The sequence below is a fragment of the Psammomys obesus genome, unplaced genomic scaffold, assembly GCF_907164565.1.
Source record: "Psammomys obesus unplaced genomic scaffold, mPsaObe1.curated_primary_1811, whole genome shotgun sequence".
NCBI lineage: Eukaryota > Metazoa > Chordata > Mammalia > Rodentia > Muridae > Psammomys > Psammomys obesus.
The window spans coordinates 27,980,582-28,003,136 of NW_026596051.1; the positions used below are offsets into that span (position 1 = coordinate 27,980,582).

Genomic DNA, 22,555 nt, shown 5'->3' on the forward strand with positions numbered 1-22,555 from the left:
GCAGTGGTAGAGTTTTAAAGTAGTTTTCAACTGTCCTCACCTTCCAAAAGGAACACTAAATATAAGGGTTGTAGACACTGGTTTATTTGGAAAACTGATCTGAGGTAGAAGAGCTGGGGGCAGGGAACCCAGGAAGGAAAAAGTTGGGGAGGCAGGGAAGGCAGGAGAGGCAACATATCTCACTTTTATCGAGTTGGATTACTGCTGTCAGAGACTGACCCCTTCACCTAGACTGTTGATGAGTGCCCCCAGTACCTGGACCAGCAGACAGCAGTGGAACTTCCTGTCGGTTGTTTGTGGATGGAGTTAAAGCAGTTCAGTGTCCCTCAGTCCACAGAACTCCTCAATGGGCAAACTCCAGAAAGGCTGATAGAATGTGAAACTGTCCTGCTAGGAAAGGGTTTTGCCACTCATAGGTACATGCTAGGATATTTTCCCATCTCCTTTAAAATGAGGAGTTAATAGTGCCGAGCCAATAGGGTCATCGTGAGGATGAAGTTGTGTGAGGAGTTAGAGTGACGTGACACCTGACACAAAGTAGTCACCATGCGTTATCATCCTTCCTGGGGAAAGAAAGTGTCAGTCAATGAATCAGGATACATGGCACCTGGTCTGCTAGCCACGTGGCTAGATCATCCATAGCTTAACACCAGCGTGCAGAGTTTCATAAAATAAACAAGGTTTGCTCCTCAGCCAACAAGAAAGAAGGACAATACACAAATGAGGACAAATAACTAAATGAGGAGAAATTAAATAAATCATGTTTCCCCAACAGAAGGCAGTACCGAGGATCAACTTGTGTGTAAACTTAAACTAAAAGAACCTCCACAGGAGCAGGAGAGATGGTTCAGCAGGTAAAACCACTTGTGACCCTTTCAGAGAACTCAAGTTTGCTTCCCAGAACCCATATCAGGCTGCGCACACCTTTCTGTAACTCCAGCTCCTGGGGGATCTGGTGCCTTCTTCCAGCCTCTGAAGGCAACTGCACTCACTTAATATACACTCAAACAGATAGACACACACGCACACACGCAAATAAATCACTAAGAAGTATTTCAAACTGAGATTTTTTTAATAGCGCCATCTTGTTTATTATTAGCACAGTTGTGCTAGTTAATTGCCCTGCTTATTTGCAGTCTGCTAGAGTGCAATGTCCTGAAAGCCCAGCTGGCTTTTGCTACTTCATGGCTGTGTGACGTTGGGCCAGCACTTCTCTATACCTTACTCTCCTCAGCAAGATGGGCAGAGGAGCAGAAGTTCCCTCCCTGGAGCTGTGAGGATTAGTGAATGCTCATGAAGTAGATCCTACAACAGGGAAATGTTAGAGAAATGCTGATGTGGTGATTATTTAACAGCATTTGACTGTGGGTCTTTGGGGTTGTTTCCAAGACTTCAGTAATTCACAGCATAGCATACATTTGTTACCAGTTTCTGTCTTAGTGCCTGATGGAACTAACCCAGCATTTAGTGGAACTATAGCTCAGATGACATAGTTTTTAGAGTACTGATGAAGACCACTGAATTACTACCCAAAGAAGTTCTGTTAAAAGGCCTTCTTTCCCACACCAAAAAATCACTCCAACCTCGCAGCTCTCACTAGTGCTCCCTTGTTCCAGTGCATAGTTCTGATGTAAATGATTAGACAGAACATTCTAGCTTTTCTTTTATTCATATTCACAGCCCATATTATTCAGTCAGGGATAAAAAAATAATTTGGAAAAAAATAGTATAAAATTCTCCTAGAAATAAACAATACATCCAGAAACCTGAAGAAATTAAAGCAAAGACTGTGGTTTCTTGAGAAACTTAGGAAAGAGACCTGTTTAACTCAGGAGCGCCCTTAGCCCCCACAGATGAATGCTAAAAATATTCAAGAAAATCATCAAGTTTCTGCTCATAACCGCCTACCCAGATAATAACCCAGAGGCCCCAGATGTGGATATTAACATTCCTGTCTCATTGGCCAGGCTGGACACATGCCAGCAGAGGGAATTCAATATGAGTGGATCATATTAGTAATGAAAATTCCAGAATCCAAATGAGATGGGTAAACACACTCAGCCTTGGTCAGGAGCTCCCACCACCTCCTGGCGGAGAGTCAGAAGGAAGAGTAGATGTGACCAGCGTGAGCTGCTCCAGGGGAAGGCACTGGCTAGTAGGGGCTGGGCTACAGAGATGCCACCACAGCAGGAGCCACTGCCTTGAGATGTACCTGGAGCAGAGCACCTCATCTCCCTTCTTCCTCACTGTTCCACCACAGCTCCTTACAATTACGCAATAAGAAGTAACACAATTAAAGATGGGCGAAGGAGCTAAACAGACATCTCACCAAAGAACATATACAAATGGCCACCAAGTACATGGGACATACAAGTCAAAACCACAGTGAGAGAACACATGACATCCAGTAGAATGACTGTGACCACAACGACGTACTATAGCACGGTAAGTCTGGTGTTTGAAACAACTGGAACCATTGTGCATTTCCAACAGAAAAGTTAAATGGTGGAGCTGGTTTGGAAAACAGTGTGGCAACTGCAAAAACAAGCACAGTCTTAGCCATATCATATTCAGAAATTGTATTCATTGGCACATACGCCAAAAAAATGAAAACATGCAAATAAATTTGCACATGTATATTCATAGCAGCACACTTCACAATGGCCAAAAGGCTAAAGGAACTCAAACATCGAGCTGATACGAAGATGTGATATATCCATATAAGAAACTATTTAGAAATAAAAATGAAGGACTGACAGCAAAGGTAGTTCTAAAAGGAAAATGTATAGCTATGGCTACATTAAAAATAAGAATAAATAACTAATGATGTACCTCATGGTTTTAGAGAAACAAAAATAAACCAAATTCAAAGTAGTATATGGAAGGGAATAATAAAGGTTAGGGAAGGAAATAATAAAACAGACGAAAAGAATAAATATTTTCTTCCATGTGGGAAAATAAATATAAGCACAAATAAATATATATGTCATATCAAACTAGAGGGATACTATAAAGGAGAAAGGGATCTAAGAAGGGGGGATAAGAGGTTAAGGTTAAATTTTCTCTCCTATGCAGGATATAGGTTGATGTATATATGAATGTCTGTGTGTATACATTCCATGTAAAAAACAGATACATGCATAAAACATGAAAATAGAAGGGTACTGTTTGAGGGGGAAAGTCCCAGTTGTGATGAAGCAGGGAGAGTAGTGAGAGATATGAGCAAGGAACAACAACATACATGTACGAAAGTACCATACAATGGATTATTTTGTATGCTAATTGAAAACATTAATGAAAATGCAAAGACTGGTGAGAAAGCAGTCAGTCAACAAAGTGAACCTGAGTTCAACCCCCTGTACTTACACAACAGTGCACATTTGCAATCCCAGTGCTGGGAGGTGGAGACAGGTGGGTCCGGGGCCTCACTTGCCAGCTGGGTCCCAGTGAAAGACCTTGTCTCTAAAAACAATGAAGATGGTAGAATAATACCTGAGGTTGCACTCTGGCTTCCGTATGTGCACACACAAGCTCACATGCCAGCTCAACACACACACAAATAAAAAGAAAATGAGCTGTCGACGCACACTGTTGCATGCATGGGCTTTAGCAACACTTTCTGACACTTAGCCTGCATTCGTTTCATCCTTGGAGATCATTATGACCTCATCCTATGATTGAGACTTGAGAGATAAATGCAGACTCTCAGGGTTGTACAGAAATAAGTGGAAGAACTGAGTCCCAATGCAGGTCACCTTCCTTAGACTCCCTTTTTCTCTATCCTACTTCTGTGAGTGAGTTAGACTCAAGCTCAAAGCAGAAGGAAAGTCTCAACTGCTTACTGGAACATACCACAGCAGGCTCCTCCTTAGAGCTCTGCAGCCATGCTGGGCAGCTCTGACCAATCCCAGAAGCTTTGAACAAGCTGGGCTTCGGGGAACATGCAAGCTGACCTCCCAGCCAACAAAACCCATTCTGGTTGAAATGAGAGCCTAGGGGGACACACTCCAGACAGATTGAGGTAACCTGGGAGTTCACTAACCTGTAATTCAAAATCCATGTATCAAACGTTAGCAGCACAGCCTATTTGTGGGAACAAAGCAGAGCCAAAGCCTGGTAGGCTCATCTAGATTAGAGTCAAGGACTAGGTTCACAGACTCCACCCAGTGGGAGTTAAAGATGTCTGTATACCATATTCCTCTCCACCTATATTAAGGCTCACTCACCTTCTCATACCTGCTTTTGTACCAAAGCTTTCCCTCAGGATCACAATGCCAGTGGCTACATCAGCAACCAATAGCTAGTTTGCAGCTTTCTTTTCTCTCCTCAGTGGTAATTAACATCACTATGCTCCTCTTCTTGGCACTTGCTCTTTAGCCCCAGCACACTGCAACCTTTGTCCTTTCTTCTCTTGCCTTCCTGACAGGTCACCATCAGTGTCTGCTATATTTTGGATATGATTTGTGCCTCCTAACTGTTGATACGCTAAATCTTAACCCCTCATCATATGAAGGCCCTTGAACCTCTTTTATAATTAATTTTTTATTAATTACAATTTTTTTCACTTTATAGCTCAGCTGTTGCCCCCTTCCTCGTCTCTTCCCAATCCCACCTTCCCTTTCTCTTCTCTTCCCATGCCCCTCTCCCAGTCTACAGATAGGGAGGACCTCCTCCCCTTCCATCTGACCCTAGCCTATCAGGTCTCATGAGGACTGACTGCATTGTCCTCCTCTGTGGTCTGGTAAGGGTGCTCCCCATCAGGGGGAGGTGATCAAAGAGCCAACCACTGTGTTCATGTCAGAGACAGCTCCTGTTCCCCTTACTAGAGAACCCACTTAGAGGCTGAGCTGCCAGTGGCTACATCTATGCAGGGGTTCTAGGTTATCTCCATGAATGCTCCTTGGTTGAAGTATCAGTCTCAGAAAAGACCCCTGCGCCCAGATTTTTTTGGTTCTGTTGCTCCCCTTTTCTTTATAGTTGCCCATCCAGCCTCCAGAATTTCCATTGCAGTAGCACAAGATGGAGTAATATAGTTTATATATATTTTTTCTTAAGTTCACTTTTATGTGAATGGGTGTCTTGTCGGCACGTATGTCTGCACCACGTGTACCTGGTATCCACAGGAGGCATCAGATGCTCTAGAACTGGAGTTACAGATGGTTGGGAGGCACCAGTATAGGTCTAGAAATCAAACCTAGGTCCTCTAAAAGAGCAGCCAGTGTTCTTAACACTGAACCATCTTTCCAGCTCCTCCCTCTATTTTAGCAAACTCAATCCTTGGTCTTCTCTGCATACCTTCAGTGCCAGTTACCAGCTTATTTCCTCTCTGTTCTAGTCACCCCTTTTTGCCTATACTGACCAATGACAGAGTACAAATACTTGTATATGAACGTTTATGGCATTAGTCAAATCAGCTGGAAGAGAGACCAAATGTGTGTCCACTTGTAAATTGGATGGAAAAAATATCTTTTGATACGAGTATTATTCACCCATCATCAGAACTGTACTCATACATGGTTTAGAAAGGGAGAGTAAGGAGACCATGCTATGTGAAAATGTCAGATGTTATGACTGCCTCTTTATGAATACCCAAGGCAGAATGATCCACTGAACTAAATGAAGACAGGTGCTGACCAAGAGCCAGAGAGAGTGGGACATTGAGAACTGCTTAAGAGCCCTGGATTTGACCTTGCCAATGAAAATTCTTTGGAACTAGAGGTGATGGCTGTACACCAGAGTTGTATCCTAAATGCTGAAGCCCTTGCCTTAAAATGGCTGGTAGGATCTCATTTCACGAAAAGAGAAAGCAAACTAAAAGCCTTAATAATTGCTGACCCTCTGGTGATGGAATTCCGAGCTTATGCAAGTCCTCCTGGCAATGATGATGCTAATCATCTATCTGGGCCTCAGTTTCCCCATCTGTGTATTAATCAGACTGGATTACATCCTAAGTCCTTAACCAGAGGGTCTGATCTCATGAAGCCATCCCACCCTTAAGTCATGTGCAAATGACAGGCTGGAGCCAGTGTTGCCATGTGGAAAACACTCATCTCAGATCGACTCTACCCTCTTTTAAGACACTGGGAGAGAAGACTCCGTACCTTATGCTTCCGGTCACCTAGGACCACTGTGTGTAAGTCGGGACTTGAAAGAAAAAGACAACACAAGACATGAAGTGTGTTTATTAGGGAAAACACGACAAACACTCACAAGTGGTTCTCCTCACACTTAGCCTAGGCTGGGACACAAAAGGATGCCATGACAGAGTCCACTGGGTTTTGCCTATATCACAAAAGAATTTTCAAGGCAGTTCAACTTCAGGCCACAAAAACTACGTGGTACCAACATGGAATTAAAAAACAAGTTGGACTTCAAAGTGCCCCAAATGGCAAAAAATAAGAGGACTATCAGAGGGGTCTCCAAAGCAATCCAGGATGCCATGATGCATCCTGCCCACACACCTTCCTGGGCCCTCAGCACTAACAGTGCGACCTACGGGCCTCTGCTCATTTTCCATAGACACCACGCCATCCTTGAACAGCATAGGAAACGCTATGTAAGAGACAAATGGGACTGGTTATCAGTACCACAAACAGAATACAGAAAACATGGGGCCAGTTGTGATGACACAAACACATTAGTGATGTTTCAGGAGGGCCCTCCCAGGCACTGAGACGAGGCTTAAAAATATGCTGGCGTAAGCTCTGTCTTCCCTTCTGTAGTTACCACCTGGATTAGGCTTCCTGAGTTTGGCCGTTTGTTCCCAGTGATCCAGTCATGGAAGGTTCTAGAATAAGAAGAGATATTTTACATTCTTAGAGCAAACTCTGGGCATATGCTAATATTCATACTAGTGGCCTTGGGTGTGAAGGGTGGTTTCTAGGAGGAGCTATGAGAAAGCCACTAAGGATTCAGGGACACATAGACAGGTCCCCTAAGCTCAGTGCCTGACTCGGAATTAATGTAATCTTAGCTTTCACCTTTGCCTTTTTCTAAATGGTCAAAATGTTTCACAGCACAGTAGTATGACTGTAACAAATTTTAGATGATTAACTGTGAGAGACAGACATATGCACCATACACGTGACCCTGAGTACCTACAGGTTCCCAGATTGCTGAGGACTTTGGCATCCTCAAAGGTCAGTCAGACCCTTTAAATAAGAGGGCATGCTATCTACATGTAACCCACACACAATCTCCCAGATACTCCCCAAATTACCTCCATATTATTAACAGCATCTCATCTAACACACATGCTACGTACTAAACAGCTGCTAAAATTGTACTGTCTTTAGGGAATAATGACAAGGGGAAAGTCTCCAACACAGCATAGAAGCATGTCTATCAATGTTTTTGATGTGAAGTTGGCTGAAGTAGCACATGAGAACACACAGATAAGGAAAGCCATCTGATACTTTATTCCTTCTCGAGTTTAAAAAGAATGCAAACCCATCCTTCAATTTTAGCAAAAGTGTGTGGAGCATCCAAAGCAAAACATAAAAAGCATGCTGTTATAGTAAAATAGATTGAGATTAAAAAAAAAAAAAAAACTAGTTCTGTGTAGAGATAGGACACCAAGCCTTCCTGGAACAGAAGGAAGACCCTGTTTATAAAGTTTAAAAATCAGGAAGAAAAAAAAGACTCAAAACTTTTGCAAGAAACAGCAACAAGCAGATGACAGTTTCTAACAGTGAAACATTTACTTTTGAGCAACATCCACCTGAAGATCCACTGCCAGGATTTCAGACCTCTAAAAGGAAAAGTGCTTGGCTCTTGGAACACTCTGTGATTCCAATGTGCAACCCTGTAGACTAGATTTGATAGTCAGCTGTCAGACACTCAGGCTTCTTCTCTAGACGTTGTACAAGCTAGGAAAAGTGTATGGACTCAAAACCCAAAGCACTGCTAAAACATCCTGAAATACTCTCACTGGTCATGGCCCCATCTCTGGGGCTAGGGTTGAGCTGGGTGTCTCTGAGAGTCAGAAATGCCATTTGGAAGTTTCAGGTTTCTATATTCATCACACATGTCTGTCTTGCCTTAGGCCTCCCCAGCAGTGTGGAATGGAAGAGAGAGAAGGCATGCATACCATGGGTGATAAAGAAAATAATTTGTTCAAGTGAGTTTCAAGTGGGTAAACTGAATGATGAAGCAAAGGGTGCCTGGCAGCCTTTGTCTGTAACTGGGCATGAATTCAGACCCAGGAGCCTCAGTGTTGGGTCCAGAGTCTAGATTCTAGGTTAATATGTCACTCAAGCATTGTAGAAATATTGGCCTTTAAAGAGAAATGTAAAAGCAATCAGAAGCCAAAGCAAGGTGTCTTCTCAACTTCTCTTTTCAATCAAGCGTTAAAGCGTGACTCCCAGCCTACCATAAGATTAGCAGGCGTGCGCATGCACACAGGCACGTATGTGCACACACACAAATAATACAAAATGTTTAGAATAGTGCTTAGCACCTAACTAGCACTATGTGGGTACTTGTTCCAAACATATATAAATTCTCTACATTCAGTTTAAATGAGTTCTAACAGTAGGTCAGAATCGCAAACACCCAGTGCAGCCATGAAAGCAGCTATGACCCTGGCACCATAGGGAAGGCCATCTCCTGTAGGAACAGTGACTTAGGTTTCCCATACGAAGGCAGCACCTAGCTATGGTAGGTGCCCAGTAAACCCAGACTTACTAAAGAAAGCTTTAAGGAACTGAGATAAAGGAAACACCAAAAAGTAAGACCACCTCCTTGTCCAGTGAGCTTTCAAACTGTTTCCAGGTTCACTCACAGTTGACTAAGATTGTGTAAACTAAGACCATACACCTGTGGCTCAGCAATGACTGAGACATATGACTGGCAGGTCCTCCTATCTTCCTGCCTCAGAGTTGCTCCTGGATACATCACCAATGGTATCCTGGAGACAGGGGTTACTGAACATTTGCTATGGGTCAGACACACTGCCAAGTACTTAACACACATCACCATGTTTCATTCTCTGCAATCATCATGGACCCTCCTTACACAGGCAACAATCTGTGTTCTAGGGCAGTTTACAAATATGCTCACTTTGATCAGAAAGAGATAAGGAGTCAGGACTCCTCTCAGGGCTATTAACCCCTCCACACAACTGCTCTTCTCCAAGTCCAGCTACCTCAGGCCCTCAGAGCCCCAGAACCTCAACCAGGATCACTGAGAGTCCCCAAATGGCAAGGAACAAAGATTAGAGGCTGCTTAGTCACTGCCTCTCCTGTGATACTCACTCAACCAGGAACTCTAAGGGTGTCCAAGAGCTGAAGTCTGCCTCTGGCATTGATTTCCTGTTCATCGGAGTATCCAGGGTAACCCTGCAGTGTAGAGATAAGTGTGTCATTTGTGCATCGTCTTTGTAATAACAGGAGTCTGGTTCTTGACCATGAAAAGACAAACACAGCATCACCACTGGGAGCCTCTGGCACTGAGCGTGACATTTACATGGAGAGATCAGACAAGATAATCAGAGACCAGCAAGCTGTCCACAGTAACAAAAATCACATTTGAGAGGAATCCAATAAGGCTCTTTGTGACTCACACGTGGGGCAGACAACAAAATAGGGAGAGTCACATTTTATCTTCATGTCAAATACAGCCTGTGTCAAAAGTAACTGCCTTATTAAGTCCCCATGTACTCTCTGAAGTATGGCAGAGTCATTTCTAAGGATTTATGTAAATAATATTCCTCAAAATATCAAAATTGTAAAAATATTATTTTTAAGTATGTGGCTGCCTTCCAAGAAGAGAATACAGAACTGGCACAAAACCTTCAGACATCAGTCAGGACAGCCATGGGACACCTCATAAAACCTCTCAAGTGAAGGACTGGAAAGCAAGCCAGTCCCTGGGTTGCCCCAGGGACCATTTATAGGACAGGAAGCAAGAAGAAGCCAGTTGGCACTAGAATTCTTCCACTGAGAAAGAACATGTCATGTCCAAGGCAGCAGCCTCTGCCTGAGACAGCTGACAAGGGATTTGCTTTCTGGTGAGTTAGAAATGTCCCCATGCATTCCCATCATCTCCTACATAACCTCCCCACACTGCTGCCCATGCCTGTACTCACACATGTACTCAGACACACTGACTGTATAGCAATGTGAAAACAGCACTATACAATGTAAAATAAACTGTGTAGGCTTTAAAAGAGTGGGGAAGAGAAGAAAATACAAAAGCGGCAAAACAGACAGACCCTTCATCCCTCAAGACAGATTATCAAAACCCCGAAATACTGCCATGAGTTAAATGGGCCTCCCTGCCCAGATTCTTAGGCTGAAACCTAGCCTGCAGTGTAACAAGAGTATGGTCCTTAAGAGATAATCAGGCCAGGGTGTGGTCCCGTAGATAAATTGGGACGCTTGCAGAAGGGCCTGAGGAAGCCCCTCAGAGAACAGAGAAGGTATTATCTAGGAACAGGTTCTCACCAGAAACCAACCCTGCTGGTATCCTCAACTTGGACTTTCCGGCCTACACAACCGTGCTCACTCAGTACACTTCTGTGGCTTGTAATACCCAGCCTAGGGTATCTTGTACAGTAGCAGAGAATACGCTACACTAGGAGCTTAAGGGCCTTTGGTGACAAACACTCAAAGCCCTGATAAAAAGAGATCTCAAAAACGTCAACACTCAGTAGTGGGCAAGGAGTAATAAGAACTCCCACACACTTACGGGAGCACAGCAATGGCAGCCGACCCGGGTGGCATGCCACTGTTCTTCCCTGCAAGGCTCTGGCAGAGCTGATGGACGGCGCCCTTGGCCATGCCATAGCCGATCATCCCTGGGAAAGTGAAGAAAACAGTTGGTTACAATGATGTTAGATGCTATCTCCTCAGCCTCTCTGTTCCCTTAAAACTTAGGCCATAGCTCTGTCCAGCATCCTCGCTAGCAGGATATCCTCACTAGTCCTACCAAAATAACAACAGAGAAAGGTGATGGGACAGGTGGGCAGGAGTGTGGCCTCTTGCCAGTTTCCAAGAATGCATGTTTTTAAAGGGCACTGGTGCCACTAGCCATTCCTCTTCCTCGGAAGGCACGATAAGTATGAAAGGTCTCACGTCCGAGCCTGCCTTCCTGATGACTGCAATGGTCACAGAGTCTCTAGCCTTGGTCATCCACGTGCACACAAAAGTGGCAACTCACACCTCAACCCATGACCAGGGCTGCAAGGAGGACCAAAGAGGAAATCGACCTGGAAAAAGCCAGGGAGGCCACAGAGGGTGCAGGTGGTGCAGGGACTGCTGAGCTGAGGAGAGCTTGGCTTTGCAAGTGCAGGCTTGCCTAAGGGCCTGCCCCGCAACACAGAGGAAGGTGTTTTCCCACACGCTCCCTCCTATTCAGCACCACTAACAGTATCCTCACCAGCACACTCATTTTCACTGGGGAGCAGGAATCTACTGTCCATTGGGGCATTCCCAACATACAGAGCAACAGACTATATTCTGACATGGCTGCCTGTCCCAGCTCTAACCACAACATTATTTCTGTATATAATCTTCATGCTCATCACCATCATCCTGCTGCCTATAAAGGCTGGTGCTCAAAAGGGATTGTTTGCTTCCAGGCACCAAATCCCCACTTACCCTTCATATGGCACTGAGCCTCCTCTGACCAAGAATCCCCAGATTCAGTGCTAGGCACATGAAGAAATGCAAGGCTCCAAGGGTAAAAACCCTGGATCCAGGTTGAAAGTCAAGGGCACACACTGAGTCCTCAGCTCTGTGATTCAAGGAGCATCAGCAGCCCTCCTGGCCACCAGCCACCACTACACGTGAGTGCAGTGAGCTCTGAAAGCCCAGGGCCTCAGTTCCCATGGAGCCGGAGTTACAGGCGGTTGTGAGCTGCCTGGTGTGAGAACTGGGAACCCAACTTAGGTCCTCTGCAAGAGTATCATGTGCTGTTAACTGCCGAGCCATCTCTCCAACTGCTGTTTGTTTGTTAAGACAGGGTCTCATTATGTAGTGCTGGCTAGAGAAGAACCAGCTATGGAGAGTGGCTTGACCACAAACTTGTAGCAATCCTACCTCTGCCTATGAATTACTAGCATGAGTCACCATGCCAGCCTCAGAGAGAGGAATTTGTTTGTTTGTTTTAGTGTGTGTAAGAGAGAGACTGGGCACGTGTGCTCTCAGCATAGCACATGTATAGAAATCAGATGACAGCTTGTGGAAGCTGTTCCTCTCCTTCCATCACGAGAGTCCTGAGGATCAAATTCAGGTCATCAGGCTTGGTGGCAAGTGCCTTTACCCAGATAGCCCATTTCCCCAGCCCTCAAGATATTTTTTTTATTTATATGAATGTGGTGGTCACGGTGGCACTGTCATCCCAGCAATTGAAATGTGAGTTCAAGTCCATTCCAGACTGCATACACAAGATGAAACCCTGTCTTAAAAACACTGTGTCTAATATAAAAATGTGTGAATGGAAACAGAGGTGTGCTGTGGATGCACAGAAGGAACACATACAGATGCTTGCAAAGGATGACTGACATCGACAATTGACTGTACCTGGGGCGTCCTGTAGGGATCGGCAGTAGAGCAGGCACCAGCCTCCCTGTTAAGTGTATGTCTTTCAGCACCATGTGAATGTTTCCTACATGCACTGGCTAAAACAGGCTAATAAACGCACACAAATAAAAAGAATACATGGCCATCCACCTTCTCCCTGAAGTTCTGTGAGCCCCTGATCACATCAGCCCCTCCACAGACTGTTTTCAGGGACAGAATCTTCTCTCCTTTCTTGTTTTCTCCAGTTGACTCACCCAGAGCATTTGCTTAGATAGTAATTTAGCAGCACAGGTTTCCTGCTCCCTGCTGCTGTGGCGGGCCCTCAACACACAGTCAACAGTCACTATACCATTCAGATCAACCTGCCATCTGCCAGCTCAGGCCTCACTTCCCAGCCAGGTAGTCTCACATAAGCCACCTAGAATCATGAAGGCTTTTCTCACCTGTAATCAAGGGACAATCATTTTCCTATTTTCTAAGTACCTCTGGTGAGTCAAAAAATATCAGGCATACTCACAGAATGCCTAAAATCTCACACTTTAAAAATCAATTTACCAAGGTATACCATGCATCAAAAACTGTAATGTTCAGGGCATTCCTTTTGAGCACATCTTGACACAGCACACAGGTTCCCTTAAGCTTCCTCTCCTACAACTCACTGAGGCTCTGCTGACTGAGGTCAGGGATGCTATTGTCACTGATGGCCTGCAAATGCAATAGCTAAAGAAGCACCCCAAGTCCAGACAGACCAGTCCAGGAACCAATCTCTGACCAGCTTCAGCAACAGCACTGATTGCCAAAGAGGGTCAAGGTCTCAAGAAGTTCCTTGGAGGCATATTTCACCATCCTCAGCTTCTCTGTCTAATCAGAGGGTAGGAAGTCGATGGTTTAAAATACAACAAACTCAGCAAAGGACAGGGAGCTCTCTAACTTTCCACTCCAACACTATAAGGGCTGGGAAGCTTTGGGGGGAAAGAAATGAGCAACCAGCAACCAGCTTAAGTCAACAGAACAACACAGGTATGAAATCATTTGCAAAATATAAAAAAAACTGCATATAATTATGATGAATGCTTTCTTGCAAATTATAACATGATCATACAGTCCAAGAGTGGCTTCCAATCACAGCCCAGAATAGCTGCGGAGCAGAAGGATCATTAAGATGAACTATAATGTGGAACCATCTGTACTTATAAACCAAAGGAAACGGGAGCCTGCTTTGTCCTTTAGAAAAATTAGTCTTTCAGTCCTGGGCTTTTGTTTTTTAAATGTCAATCTATTACTCATTTCTTTATTTACTTTCTGGTGCTTCTGCCCTATGTCACCTTTAATAAAAACCAGCTTTCAACCAGACAGACATCTAACATTTACACAGCTTTAATTACTGCAAAAGCCATAGACCTGCTAGCTCTTATGCGCTGTGAAATGCAATGAGCAGCAAGAAATTACTAATTAGCAAGAGACTCGTGGTTCAGTGAGTTACATTAAAACTGAGAAGGTGCCCCAATTCTCTACCACTTAGATTTTTAAAACTATACACTTTAAACCCAGGTAGTACAGATGAGACTTACTGCCCACCCCTTTCTGTCCCCTACTTAAAGCCCTTTAGCCTTGGCCCTAAATGAATGACTTAAATGTATGAGTTAAAATGTACCCTGTCACCCAACTTTGTATGCTGTCCTAACCCCCTCTAATTTAGAAAGTTACTGTACTTAGAGACAGGGTCTTTACAGTGGTAATTAAGTTAAAGTTAAAGTGAGGTCACTAGGGTGCAGCCCTCATCTGGAATGACCAAGTGCTTCTAAGGAGTAGAACTAGAACCCAGACAAATAATGGGATGATCATTCAGGATGCAAGCCAGTGAGTAAGGCCTCAAAACCTACCTACCAACATCCTGGTCTTGGATATCTCACCTCCTGAATTGTTAGGAAACGTGTCTGTTGGTTGAGCAAGCCAAGGCATGGAGCCCCAGCAAACAAATACAGGGAATAAGAAATGCAAAAGAAAGGGTCTTCGTGGTAGAATGAAAATAGCGCACAATTTAGAAATGATCAGGGGTTTGATTCAAAATATATTAACTACATAGTAAATAAATGTAGGCAATTTATTTAACTCTCTAAATTTTGTTTTCCTAAGCAACAAACTGAAAAGGTAACAATGATGCCTACACCAGGATTCAACAAAATGTGTGAAGTGGAAAGTATATATAATCATACTTGATATTTGGTGTGGATATAGTAAGGCCTGCTGTGTTGTAGACACTATCTATGTCTCAACAACTCTGTGGTTGCTCTTAAGTTAGGTCATATTGTCACTGCTTTACAATTAAAGAAACTGTGGCAGAAATTTGGTCAGAGAATCAGGGTCAAGAATCCATCTGCCAGGATCCTTCCCGGGGATAAGATTAAGACTACAGTCAATCCACCCAATGGGAAGGCCCCTTAGGGTCCTAAGGGATCTGCACCTCCTCAACACAAGATGTATCCAATAGCTACAGCAGGAGAATCACACTGCACATGTGGAAAAATGAAGGCTTACCAGGAGTCCCATCCAAGGCAGCTTTGGCTCCAGCCAGGGTCAGGAGACCTCCTTCCTTCAGGTGCTTTGTGGCCAAGTGGCTGGAGATGGTGGATGTCCATATACTTTGCTTCCACATCAGGTCACAGTTTTTAAAGAGTGCTGGGGAAAAGGACAAAAAAATGTGGGCTCATCATTTCCAGAGAAGACACTCACACTGGCCTGTACTACAGGGAGCCCTCCAGGCCCTGACAGTCTACCGGGGTCTAATAAGAGCAGCACAGGGCTCAATGGTCAGAGGCACAAATTCAATACAGGGCACAGGTCTCCAGAGTCTTGGCTTTCTCGCCTGCTAACTGCCAAATTTGCAGCCAATAAATTTTAGCAAATGAATCTGGGGTCAGCAGACTCACCAGACTGTCACGGTTTCAAAATGATTTTACTTGAGGAAGGCCATTGGATTCATAATAGGAATTCCTATCCCTATTCTGGCATTTACTCACAATAAAAATCCATGAAACAATCAGCCTACAGCCATAAAGAGAGTTTTTACAGTTACATTTTCATGGATAAAGTTAATGAGAGCCTTTAAAAATCTGTAAAAGAGGGCTGAAACAGCAACTGTTTCACAGCTGTGTTAGCCCTCTAGCCCTGCCAGAGACTCCAGAGACTCGGAAGGCACAGGTGGTTACACGTGTCACACTGTCAGTCTCCCCAACCCTAGCTCTCAGGCTATCTTGACCTCCCACCTTCCGCCATGGTGTAATGCTGGAAGAACACCCTCACTAAACACCAAGTTCATGGCCTCTGAACTTCCCAGCCTGTAGAACTGTGAGTAGTTCAATCCCTACAAATTACCCACTCCTATCATCACAAATCAAAGGAAGAGGCAGGGCTGTGGGAAGGATCCTAAGAGACAAACAGAAAACCAGCGGGCCTGCGGCTTCAGCTATACCAGAGCCATGACAGCTAGACAAAGAGTAGAGCAGAAGCAATAATTAACTTGGAAAAGGACTCACACTTGGATTTGGCATTGCCCCCAGCCCATCCTCCAGCCACACAGAGAATTGCGTCCACCTTCTGGTCACCTAGGAGTTTTCCAACCTCAGCAGTGACCTTAAACAAAAGAGCCACAAAGATGCACAAACTGGAAGGTGAGCTGAAACGGATTTTTGTTTTCTCTTTCTATTCTTTTTCAGCCAGTTTATAAACCTAGCAATTGGCTCAGGAAATTAGATTGAAGAAGGTCTGCACATTTTGGATAGTAAAGCCAACAACCTTCAATATGACTTTCATAAAATACTGCCACTGCATAAACATTGTAAAAAGCAGGGACATAAACACTTCCTGGAATCAAATAATAAAGAGAAAAAAAGGTTTTTAATTTTTAAAATTTTTCTTCACAATTTATTCATTAAATATCCCAATTGAAAGCCCCTCCCTCAACTCACCCAGTTCCACCCTCCCTCCCTCTTCCCCTAGTCCACTGAAAGGGGGAGTTCTCCACTATTGCCATCTGTCCATAGCTTGTTAAGTCTCATCAGGACTGCCTGGATCCTCTTCCTCCATGGCCTAGCAACGCTGCATCATCAGGGGCTAATGATCAGAGAACAGTCAACTGAGTTATGCTAGAGACAGCCCCTGATCCCCTAACTCAGAAATCTACATGGAGACTGAGTTTCCAATCAGCCATCTCTGAGCAGGGAGTCTAGGTCCTCTCCATGCATGGTCCTCCGTTGGTACATCAGTCTCTGCAGGACTCTCTGGGCTCAGATCTTTTAGTTTTGTTGGTTTCCTGTGGGGCTCCTCTCCCTCTAATCCCACCCCTCTCTTCCTCCATATGACTCCCTGCTAAACCTCGTGACAAACAGGTAAAGTTCTGGTATGTGCCTTTCCAGATTTTCCTCAGGAATCATAGACTCATGATCTGAGAAAGGTCCATTCCACTCACCCTACCCCACCCAAAACAAAAACCACTTCAACACAACAAAGAAATATTATTAAGAAACACAAGAGCAAAAAAAAAAAAAAAAAAAGGCAACAGCAAAATGCTAGTTTGTGCTTTTGTGCTGAGTACAAGTACAACGTATCCACTCACTCTCATTATATGTGTTAAAGGGCAATCTGACAGGCAGGCCATACTGGCCGGCCAGCCACTGTGGCTCTTATTCGCTGCAATGTCTGCAGTAGTGCCTCTAAGGTGTTCAATATGCTCCATCTTTGGAAAACTCTCAAGACCCAATGTCTCTCCAGCGACACTTCCACTGAACCATTCCTGCTTTTCTGAAGACTCAAGTTGTTCCTTCAAAGGGAATGCTTGGCCAGTGAAAATCAAGCTTTTCCTGCACTCCATACCTAGTGCTTCCCTTTTACGCAGAGTCTAGAATCCTGTGCCTTTTACTTAATCTGGCACATTATTTGTTGACCTTCCCGTGGCCCTGGACAATCCTAGAGGCCCCTCCCTTCTTTCAGAAGCCAAGTCTCTTTAGCAAGAACCTAGACCCTGACTGCTTGAGCTTGCACCATCTGGATGGGCACAGAACCCATGCCACCTGACCTACTCTTCTAGAAGCACTGCAACTATAAACTCTCTGGCTCTTTAACACCTGCTTCATTCTTTCAATAAGGTAAGGCAATTCCACATTCTAGCCTCTTATATCTTGCTTTTTGCCCAAGAGTCTTCTAGAGATTCAATTCTCTTCTCGCTTCTGCATCTCTTGTCCCTAGATGAATTTCTTGACCAGGAGACCAATTTCCCATGTGTTAGGATTAAATTTCCTTATCTGGTGCCTTGAAATTCAAAATCAAGTATCATGTAGTTGGCCCAGAAATTCACAATGGATGAAAGGAAGTAGAGATTTGAAAAGCTAAGATTATAATAAGGCATTTTGCCCTGCTGATACATTCGATCAGCAAGTCTCAAGTGTGGATAATTTGACATTCAAAAACCTATATAGTGGCTAACACAATGGTTTAGCAAATAAAAGTGCTTCCTGTTAGCTGAGTTAGACCCCTGTATACAGTGGTAGAAGGCAAGAACTGACTACCAAAAGTTACCTTCTGGTCGCCATACATCAATTACGGCTGTGCGCCTACATTAACATTCTCATTCATTCAGTCAGCCATTTACCTCCTTTTCTTCCCTCGCTCTGATGACGACAATAGCAATAATGATAATAAGTAGATAAGCCCACGTTGACAACAGAACTTATATTAAATAAGAACTGAGAAGACACTGAAAGCAGAAACCACACCTGGAAGGACTATGGCTCCCCAAGACCAGGCATTGCTCTTCTCATGAGTTTAGCTTTTATTGCTTTTCCCACAGGGTGCTATTTTGCTTTCAGGCAGTTTGGCTCATTAGGTAAGAGCACAACCATAAAGTCCACTGCCCAGGCTCAAACCTCAGCGTGTCACCCTCCTATCTGCGTGACTTTGGGCAAAGACTGAGATCTTCCTGCGCATCTTTCCCACATTTGGGGTTTAAAATGGTCAAGGAACATGAAACCTCAGCCAGTGCTGAGACCACCAGAGAAGGTGGGTCTACAACAAAGCAGACCTACTTACAGACTGAGTTTGTGTCAGGAAACTCTTGTCCTATCTATAGCACTAACTACCTTCTCAGACTGTCACTTACTGGATAAAACCTAGTGAAACCCACTATGAAATGACCCACTTGCTTGCCCATCCAGTAGTTCTGAAAACAGAGAAGGGAGTGGTTACTTCCTTGGGAACGAGGGTGGGAGCACTGGCCTGAGTCTTACAGGCAGCATGTCAGAAGGGCTGCTCCAGAGGCAGGACTACTAAAGAACATCTAAGACAACCATCAAATTGGCAATGGCATTCCTTCTGAGATGTAGCAGTCTCTTGGAGGAAAGGTGATCTTACCATTTATTTATTATTTCTAGAGTTTTATTATTTTTCCTGTTTTACAATTTGCACATAATTTCATAACTGAAAATAATATGTCCTGTTAGTATTTATGCATTGAACCAGGGTAACTTCACTTTTCAAAATATATCAGACCTACAAAGATGCTTAGCCACTCTGTTCTTGTTAAATAGTAAAGGAAAAAAATTAATTTAAGAAAAAAAAACCCTCAAGTATACAATAGAGAAACTAAGAAAGCCACAGCCAACCAACAAAATAAAATATTATAGATCAGCAAAGTGTTTAAGTGAGACAAAGTACTTAAAGAACATTTTTTAAAAACAACAACAACAAATATAAAACATAAGACATGCAAAAGCAGTAATACACAGCATGCATACTAAAGACAAGGAAACTTGGCATAATAAGCCAGTAAGAACTGAATCCTCGAATTCAGCTTTGTTTTTACTTTTGTTTTTCACCTTTTCTAAGTTTTCCTCTAGAGGATTTCAGAATTGGCAGACAAAGAGCACAGCCAGGGCAACCCCCCCCCCCCCGGGCCTCTCCTGTCACCACGAGGGCTCTTTTAGAGTTACCTGGTCAGCCTGCTCTGTAAATGAGTCTGACATTTTAACAATGACACTGGCACTGGCCTCTTCGTTCTCCACCACGTCGATGCTGGCGACCCACTGAAGCAAAAAAAAACAATTTTGGGAAGAGTCAGTGAGCTGTTAGTTCTCTAAAGAGCCACACCCAGAAATGGGAGCATCGAGAAAGTGACCAGGCTCAAACTGAAATACATGGGACCAGAAATGTTTCCAGTTTGCAACTTGGGGTTCAATCTCAAATAATTGCACATACTCACCTTGGGGATGGGACTAAAGTCTAAACACAAACTTGACATGTTTTATATACATTGTTTACTCACAGTCTAAAAGTAATTTTACACAGTACTTTTAATAGCCTTGAACACTAACAGGTTTCATAGCATTAAACTTCCCATCTGGGGCATAATATATACAGCCCTTTAAAAGCTTAAGATTTAGAAGCATTTCAGATTTTTTGGGTACTTAACATGTAAACAAAAACCCACCAGAGAAAGGAAATAACAACTGATCTCCCAGACAAACTTCAGGGACTGCCTGCAGTTGGTCCACCTTCCATCACACTTCATCACAGCTCAGAGTGCTCCGAACACAGTCCCTTCTCTGCTGCACTCTCAAAACAAACCCTACATGAAGCTAGAGACACCGGAGGTCACTCTGTGATCTCTGCCACAAATCCTTAAACCTGCTAGCACAGTAGCTAGCACAGCTACAAACAACACGGAGTTGGAAGGGAAAGAATGAGTCATCCAGAAAATGGCAGATGCTGAAATGTAAACTATGCATGTTACACGTTATTCTTTTCACTGTATAGAACCATCTCAAAATGTAAAACTCTTCGTAATTCACAGAGACGCATGGAAATCCAGTTGTCCTATTGAAGACCCCTGCTCTGCAGCAGAGACAGCTGGGCATGCAGTGTGGATGTCCAGTTCAGGAATTAATGCTGCCTCTGCCACAAAGTGGCAGTCTCCCTCACCGTAGAAAGCAGGTGAATAATTAACAGGGTTAGTAAGAACAAAATGAGATGGAGGATGTTCACTCCTGCCATCACTGAACTTTTCTTCAGAAACCTCCAGGTCCTTCAGACTGAAAAGCCAAGATGTCAGTATCTACCTTTAGGGCAATTACAGCATCATTCAACACTCATTACTTGTGTACCACAAACCATGGGGAATAACACTGAGACAAAGTCAGCTGCGCCCCAACCCTGTCCAGGGATCGGGGAAAGAAAGGGAAACAGAATTAGGGGTAAATTAGCACATCAGACTCAATGCAGAAGCCAAAGAAGAACAATGTTTAACTGGATGGCACCTGGTTCATGCTCAGCTGCCTCCTAGGCATAGTGCCACCCATAATTGGCCAAGTCCTCCCACATCAACCATCCACCAAGTCTAACTCTCACAGACATGGCCACAGGCAGATTGATCTGAGCAATTCATCAATCGATGCTGCCTCTTCCAGAGTACCTCTAGGTTGCCAATGTGACAATAAAAGACAACCGGCACAGGAGGCCCAATGAAGTTAGAGTCAGGGAGAGCTGATGTGTACGAGTACAGGGCCCAGTAGAGGCAGACACACCTCATGCCTTCATTGCTGCTTTTGTCTCCACTCTCCATCTTTGCAGATTGTAGAAGACATCCCGGTCTTCCAATGTTCTAACAGGTAGTGGAATTATTCTTCTACCACGCTTAAGTCAAAACAAAATCCTGTGTCTGTCCCTGTGGTCTCAGGGGATCCCTTGCTACCTAAATTCACAGGAAGGTGCATTAAACCCCAGGGCTGACTCTAGAAGTCTCCAATGCTGAGCCATGCTGATTCCTACTAAAAGGCAGGGGCCAAGATCAGCTATGCACCCATTTGCCACCCTCCTAGAGAGCTGACTAGGCACAGTATTTGAAATACCGTGTACTAAGTAAAGATGTCAGCAGCTGTTGGGCTGAGCCTTCGACTGCCAGTTCCAACAGGGCTAAAGCAACAAGGGTAATAATTAGCTAACGTGTCGGTAACAGTTGGCATTTAAACGGCTTTTACCTATTATCTCACTTATCACGACTGGCCCAAAAGTAAATAGGAACATTATTGTCGTTTTATTTTTGAAGGAACTGAGGCTAGCGGGCATTAGGTAATCAATTCAAGGTCACTAGGCTAGTAACTTAGTGGAGAGTCTCCCAGTCTTCTGCCTTTTCCTCTCCCAATTCTCTCACACCGCTCCTCTTCCCTCCCGAGTCACGCCGGACCTTCTGGGCCTGGAGGAGCCCTAGGGAGTACTTACACCTCACACTCCATTCAGGGCAAAGGCCGGGCACCTGCGGCCCAGAGGAGACTGGTGCAAACGCGTGTTGCCTAGTCTCGGGTGCACAGGGCCGGCAGTCCCCGATCCCCGCACCCCCACCCGAACCATCCAAGCCAAGAGCCTGCCGCTGGCAGCGGCTGTCCCGCAGCATTACCCAGTTGCGCGCCCGGAAGGCCTGTACGCAGCACGAGCCCAGAGCGCCCCTGCCGCCGTACACCAGCACCCGGCGCGCCTCGCCCGAAGCCGCCATCCTGCTCCTGACAGGCTCCCGCCGTGCTGAACGCGAAACCCGAACGCCCTCCTTTGCTCTCCGCTAAACCAACGCGGAACTCAAGAAGGCTGGCCAGAACGCCCGCCCCCTACCTGTGCCCCGCCCCCGAGGCTCTGCCCCGGGGTGGAGACAGAGACCTCTCATAGCCACGCCCTCCGCTTCGACCAATAAGAGCGTGGGAGCTGGAGCGCGTGAGCTCGACTGTGCCCCGCCCTAAGGCCGAGCTGCATTAAACCACGCCTTCCTCCCGTGAGCCAGTAGGCGCTCAGCAGCTACAGCACGCTTTTTCTGCTGCGCCCCGCCCATCTACGCCGTAAGCCAATAGGAGCGTGGCTTCCTAGGGGTGTGCTCTAAACTGTGCTCGTCCACCCGCTCCTGGCCAATAGGCGCGCAGCAAGCTCTCCGTTGTGCCCTGCAGTGTGCACAGCAGCAAAGTTCCGCCCTCAGGCACCTGTCTTTTAGGAGCGCCACG

General features: G+C 44.8%; 1 protein-coding gene across 1 annotated transcript; it reads right to left on the reverse strand.

Moving 5' to 3' along the window:
• Window positions 1–6,166: 6,166 nt before the first annotated feature.
• Window positions 6,167–22,158, reverse strand: Qdpr (quinoid dihydropteridine reductase). Its single transcript, XM_055624137.1, has 7 exons — window positions 21,967–22,158; window positions 19,508–19,600; window positions 16,061–16,157; window positions 15,063–15,203; window positions 10,690–10,798; window positions 9,255–9,338; window positions 6,167–6,787 (listed from the first exon to the last, which is right to left on the reverse strand). The coding sequence occupies exons 1-7, from the start codon at window positions 22,060–22,062 to the stop codon at window positions 6,682–6,684; spliced, it is 726 nt and encodes a 241-aa protein (XP_055480112.1). The 5' UTR covers window positions 22,063–22,158; the 3' UTR covers window positions 6,167–6,681.
• Window positions 22,159–22,555: the final 397 nt, after the last annotated feature.